The sequence below is a fragment of the Sinocyclocheilus anshuiensis genome, unplaced genomic scaffold (genome assembly GCF_001515605.1).
Source record: "Sinocyclocheilus anshuiensis isolate Anshui unplaced genomic scaffold, SAMN03320099.WGS_v1.1 scaffold822, whole genome shotgun sequence".
Lineage (NCBI taxonomy): Eukaryota > Metazoa > Chordata > Actinopteri > Cypriniformes > Cyprinidae > Sinocyclocheilus > Sinocyclocheilus anshuiensis.
Window position 1 is genome coordinate 34903 of NW_015539892.1, and position 6929 is coordinate 41831.

At 37.8% G+C, this 6929-nt stretch overlaps 1 protein-coding gene across 1 annotated transcript in view; it reads left to right on the top strand.

The window, feature by feature from the left end:
• The first annotated feature begins 398 nt into the window (after positions 1 to 398).
• LOC107685833 (protein FAM19A2-like) overlaps positions 399 to 6929 on the top strand; it is a 30030-nt gene continuing 23499 nt past the window's right edge. The window contains exon 1 of the mRNA XM_016482568.1: positions 399 to 510. Within this exon, the coding sequence (XP_016338054.1) occupies positions 399 to 510 (112 nt within the window). The remainder of the gene's footprint in view (positions 511 to 6929) is intronic.

Sequence of the window (6929 nt, forward strand, 5' to 3'; positions counted from 1 at the left end):
ATCACTGAGTTTTTCACTGAGCATCTGTTTTGAAAGCCTCATCAAAAATGTGGGTACACCTGCATCGAAACCAAAGCAGCCCATGCAGATAAGTTGGTTATGTATGGACACACAAATCTGATTTGATCACTTGCACTTTAATAGTACAGACAGTCTGACTGAAAAGATCTGATCTGAGAAAAAAATCTGCCTGCAGTCTGAATATAGCCTGTGTGACAACTAGCCCCAGTAGAATTACCATTTGATAGGATTACTAAATCGTAGTACTTATTTCCATGTGTTTGATAGTGTATTCAAGATAAATTAGCTGTTTTCTGAGTGTTATTTCCCATATGTCATTGAATCATATGTTAATTTCGCTTAAGGATAAACAGGTATTGTGTGTGTGTGATTGTAGGATGCGGGAGCGGGAACTGCAGCGTGTGGGCAGGAGATTGCTGCTGTTGGGCATCTGTCTGCTGTCTCTCTGGGGTCAGCTGAGTCTGGCCTCAACACATCGCAGCCATATTGGTAAGTTGCATGCAAACATACACATTAACTTTAATGAGAATCATTAGAGGAAACAGACTATCAACTGAGATTTTGCCCACTCGACTGCTGCGTTTAGCCTAGAATGAGCTTGACCTCCAGTTTCTGAAGTCTATTTTTCCTGGAAATTCATACAAAATGTTTGCTTTTTGTTGTACTAGGGGTTTAGCAACCTTGTGCTGCTCATTTTCAAAACGACCCACTTGACCTTGTGAATAAATGATGTTCCAACTGGCTTTACCTTGAATGAAAACAAACCAAAAGATATTAGCTTGTTTTCGCATGTTGGAGATGCAGAAAGAATCTGTTGAATATTCCATATGTTGCTCTTTTTAACCCTGGAGACTTCTTGACTTTTTTTTTGTCTTTCAGATTTGTTTAGGAGAAATAAAAAGAGACACATTGTTGACAAAAGAAAAATATAAAGCTATTAAAAGAAGGTGGATAGCATAGGATCATTTGGTTTTGGAAAAAAATAATTAGAAATATTTGAAATGACTTTTGAGACTTTTGAGAGTTATTGTTTCTAATAACGTTTTTCTGATCAAAATTGTCATTGCAATTTAAAATGTGATTTAAACATTTAAAAAGCTCCAGGTTTTCTGTGCTTGTTTGTATGACTGCACAATATTCACAATATCAATATTATCATAAAATGACAACAACTAATAAACTTTATTATTATTATCATTACTACTACTAAATAAAAATATTAAATGAAATAAGAAATATTACTAGTGTAAAGATGATAATTTTAGTTTACAGTACAACATTAAAATTACAATGCTAATATTTATAGCTGTCTTAATTTCATTATTTTTTTCAGTCATTAAGCCATTAAACTTTTATTTTGGTGAAAGCCCACAGGAAGCCATTAAAGCCTTTCTTCACAGCATATGTATTTATTTAATCAAATCACAGCCTTTGCAATATGATATTGCATTAAGCCATATCACAATTTTGGATTTTGATTAATCATGCAGCCCTAATTGTTGAGATCTGTTCTTCATTTGAGTCTTCATTTGATCTCCATTTAGTCTTATTGCTTCTGTCTAGGAGAGACCACTGAGATTTAAAAGTGATAACTTTTGTGATTTTTCTTTCTGAAGTCTCTTGTCTTGATGGGAGGGCAGCGTTAGGTCAGTGAAGCCCAGTTTCAGACCAATAGGGATGCCAAAGGAGAAGGAGTCACAGAAATCTCATTGTAAGTGAAAAGCTGAAAAGTGAAAGAGAAGGAGAACCCTGGGCAAAAGGTGGAAGATGTGAATACACATCGCAATAATGAGACCCCGTCCACAGGGGCCAAGTGGCAAACAGTAGCAGACCAGGAGTGAATAGAGGAAATCATGTTTGAACACATACATGTACAGTATACCCTTTCTCTGTGCACCGAAAGCCACAAAGACCCACTGAGGACAAACCGAAGCAACAGCGACAATTAATCTCCTGTTATCGAGTCAAAGGCCGACTCTAAATAAAATCATGCAGCTTTTCAGGCAGAGCAACAAAGATAGCAACAAGTTTAGGAGGCCCCATCCTTCTCCCGGTGGATGTGTATATGTGCGGTATGTCGGAGGTAGAAAGGGTGATTGATTACAGCGCGAGTTGCCCAATCATTCACCCTGCGGTGGGGAGAGAGTGGCTTTCCACTTGACGCCGGGTCTTCGGCTCCAGGCTAGCACAGAACTAATCACAGAGTAACTCCCAGCGGCTCGGGGAGGTCAGGCCAAGGTGTTACCCAGTAAACAAACCTCTTTAGCCCTGCTGTTTAAGAGAAGTGTGGGCCTCCTGCTGCTTTAGAGAGTCAACCTCTCAGCACACCCTTAAGAGAGCACAGATCAGCCCAATAACACCACAGGGACAACAGCAATGCCAGGACTCATTAGTTAGTCATGAGAGAGGGAGAGAGAGGGACTGGGTAATGTTGGAAGAAAGAGGGAGAGATATGGCAGCAGATGAAAATCTGGCAACTTCAAAAAAAAAAAAAAAAAAAGCAGAAATGCCTTGAAGTTCTAGTTGTTTTGGTGGTCTCGTTAATAAACATTGCCAAATTAAATGTGATTTTTTTAATAGCTTAGGAAATATTTGAGATCAATCTTTGTCTCAAATATTTATTGTGGGCGCTGCCTTAAAAAATGCACAGCAAAGTAATATTCTTTAATATTCATTAAAACAATAAAATCACTTGAGAAAAAATGTATTAATAAATACATAAAAATATTATACGTTATTTTTCACACAATATAACTCGTTACATTTTTTTCTCACCCATTGACATTTTTTTTTATTTTAAATTTAACAAAATTTTGTGAGGTTTATTTTCAGAACATGACAAAAAACAATATGTTCAATGCACTTGATTGTTAAACGGTTGCAAAAAAATGCTAGTTGTTGGAAAAATTAAGTCCTTACTGGAAAAGCAACACTATTTTGAAATCAGTTGAACTACTGTTATACTATTGAAAAGTGTAATTAAATTAGTTGTTAATTGTGCTGTCAAACCTGAATTACACTATTTCTTGATACAAATGAGACTTTTGTTCTAAAGTAAGAACTGATATCATTGATAGCTCTGATAATTTGGTCTGGATGAATTTGTTGGAAAATATTTTCTATATATTTTAATAGTTTATATTGAAATTTCTGACATAGACTTTGGTGTCTTGGTAAATTTGAGCTCAGTTTAAGAAACTCAAAGTTTAGATTACCAGCATTTATTTCACACGAGAAATAGAAATTTCTCAATGCTGTTTAGGAAAAACAGTTGAGATGATGTTTATTTGTCATTTATGTCCTATGTGGTGATCTTGAAGGAGCCGTTGCATCTGTAAAATCTCTTTATATAAATTCATAAAGCAATAAGATCATCTCTTACTGTTGATTAGATGGAATGTTTCCCTCCTCTTCTCTCCATGTTAATACACAGCAATCAAGCACTTTCTGATTTGTTAGTCAGTAGCTGCAGGGGGAGATTCTGCAACGCACGCTGGAATAATGGAGGCGTGAAAACCACATTGCAAGAGTTGATTATCAGATTTAATCTGACAGCTGGTCTCTTTTCTTCAGATACAGGGCTTGAAGTGATACACTATGCAGGTCATAAAGTTAGAGATGTAACTGGTTCTGGAAGAATGTTCTGTTGATGTTGAGATGAAATATGACCCTGAACTGAATTGAATTATAAAGACAATGAGATCATCAGAATATTTCACTGCAAGGTTAACTTGCACATACCCACTTACACATTAACGCTTGCAATTGTTTCATTTGCTTAGTGTGGTCCAGTTAGCCCTTGCTGGTATATTTCATAATTACACCATTGATACTATATCTCTCTCCAGGTATTATAGATGGTCTTGGTTGATATTATTAAATTACAAATGGTTCCTTGCTGGCGTTGTTTAGTTAAATGTTACTTTAAAGGTTTTTAAATAATCTTGAAGGTAATTTCCCTATTCATTTACATGTTGGCTGGCATGTCACTGACAGCTGAATTTCAGCCTAGAGTGAGCTTGTATGTCTACAAGGGAAACTGTGCATGCCTCAGTGCTCTCTGTGTAGAATAGCGTAGCTATAGCTTGTAACAGGAAAAGAGGAGAAGAAGACATCTCAACAATTGGACTGTGACATTTCGGTGTCTGCAGGGCAGGTCAGTGTTTCCTCTGGGACACTGGACAACGTGGAACACATTTCACAGCATACTGGGCAAAAGACATGATGTAATATTTGAGGAGGTGGTGAAATGATAGATAGATAGATAGATAGATAGATAGATAGATTCTATAGATAGCTATAGAATGCTATAAGATATACACCGCTCATACACCAAGCCTTCAACCATGAGTAGCATCTCATTAGTAGCTATTGAGACTTCCTGATGGTCAGTCTGTGACTCCGAGCAACATGATTTTATTTCTATTTTGGGCCGGAATAAAAGGGGATCATAATGATTTTAACTGATGGAGGCAATTAGCAGAGAAGTGCTGACAGCGGTCTAGCGGGCAGTGCTGAGAACAGCACAGTAACATCGCCATCACGAAGCTTTTAAAATGACTCACTGCAGTTTTTTAAAAAGGCTCACATTTATGTGTTCTAGGACCCAGCAATTTTGGCCATCAATTTTGAGATGATAAGTGTGTTTTTTTCAGTCTCTGGCTGAATTAAATACCTTAGCTTTGGATTTTTTTTGGTCTGAGTCTCATGCAAGATAAACTCATGCATTTCTGCTTAAAGGTGAAGACCTAACTGTATGTATGTTTTGCAAGACCCTGCTTTCCATTAAACATATTTTATTGGACTGCCCTGCTTTTATTGCTAGTAGACGATATTTTTATGTAGTAAGCTCAGTTAAGGACTTGTTTAGTAAGATTTTACCAGAAAAAATGTCATAGAATTTGTATTAAATGTAAATGTAAAACACTGTATATTCTTAATTGTTGTATTTATTTTATTGTATTTATGCAACTCTTGTATTTTAAAGAGGCTGACATGGCATTGAAATCTTAACTTTGCAAGTGGCCTTAGGTTTTCTTTGCTTTATTAAAGAGTGCTTGTAAGAGGTCTTTAATTTTAGTTTACCATTCAATATGTAGCCTGTCAATTATTATTACTAGACGGAATAAATATTGATAATATTGAAATCAATATTGCATGGTAAGGCTAAACAAGGAAACAAGCACTCTAAGTGATTTCGAATGCACACATATACATTTGCATGGTGACATTCAATCAGAGTTTTAGATTTCACTCTGTTAACTGCAGCACTGATAATGCAGACAATTTTTTTCTCAGTTTGTTTGCACACCTCCAGTAGAGTCGCATTTTATGGTTCGAGCATGGTTCTATTTTCACCCAGCTGAGGATATATCAGGAAACTCAATATTTATTTCTTAACTCTAATAAGGAATTCCTTGCTGTTATTACTAGAACAGATTGCCCCAGATCATAAATTAAAGATATTTGGTTTAATAACTGTCCCTTTGAAACTACCCACTCAATAAGTGCAAGTAATAATACGATATCAATCCTGGAAGACATTTATGAGCAGGCGTCCTTCGCTAAAGGAGACGAGGCGAGAGATCTATTGTGAGAGATGCTCCAAAGGGTTTGTGGATTTCTCGGGTTGTTGGTTCCCTCCCTCCCTATATTAGTTTCCACTACACCTCACCCCAAATGTGTTAAAGCTCTGCTAGTTACCCACAATAGGTAGGTGAATGTTTTACTTTGAGACTTGTGCAGTTTTATAATTAATTCTATCAGTCGTCCATGTATTCAGTTCATAGCATGCAATTGCGAAGTGCCTGAGCAATTCAAGGAAATTCTTGGTCTTATTGCAGATGATTCGTTGGTACACTTTGTCAAAGAAGACATGTTTGTCTTGTTTTACTGAGTAAAACAATGCAATTAAAAATAATAATTATTATTATTTTATTTATTTTAATGTACGGTTTCACTCTGGAAATGTTGCACTATGGATTGATGACTTAAATCGAGGCAGCTGAATTCAGAAAGCAGTTTTTCAATAGTAATATTAGCACCAAATTTAGCTATATCAACTAGTATGACACCGCAATAAAAATGTATTATGTTCGTCCTATTTCCAGTGTTGATTCTACATAATGCATCAACATACATTCCTATATTTGTGAAGTCAATTTTCTAAGCATCTGCCTAAAGGGTTGTAACCCCTGGATGCAGAATCTTACTCCATAGTCCTCTCAGGTTGCTCGGAGAACATCTGTATATTAGTGTACTCCTAAAATAGAGCAGACATACAGTACGCATTTAAAATTTAAATGTCTTTCTGTCACAGTACAGAGGGAGACCACAACGGAGATATACAGGTAAGCAGGGTTCTTTATTGAACGGAGGTGCTGAGGGAAGAGATGGAGAGCAAATGGGTTAAAGGGAAACAGTTCTGGGAACAGCAGGGATCGGGCTCACGTGGTGAATGTTTCTTGGGTCCTTCCAGGACCGGAATGAAGATGACTTTCGACGGAGACAGGTGGGCACAGGTTGGAGTCCGGGTTCGTGAGACAGGTAAGGAGTAGCGTAGTGAACTCAAGACCAGACAAAGTGTAACTGCAGTGACTGAGTATTTGAGCTAGTGTTGATGAGGTGGTGACAGGTGTGGCTGATTAGTACTCTGGTGATTGGGAACGGGTGTGTGAGGTGATTGGGCCTGATGAAGCTGGACTATCCCTGACAGTACCCCCCTCCCCACGGGCGGCTCCTGACGCCCGCTGCCGACGTCGAGGACGGCCGCGGCCCCGGAGAGCGGGACGATCTGGGTGACGATCATGGAAGTCTCTGAGGAGTAAGGGATCTAACACATCGTCTCTACGCACCCATGATCTCTCCTCGGGGCCGAATCCCTCCCAGACCACGAGATATTCCAGGCG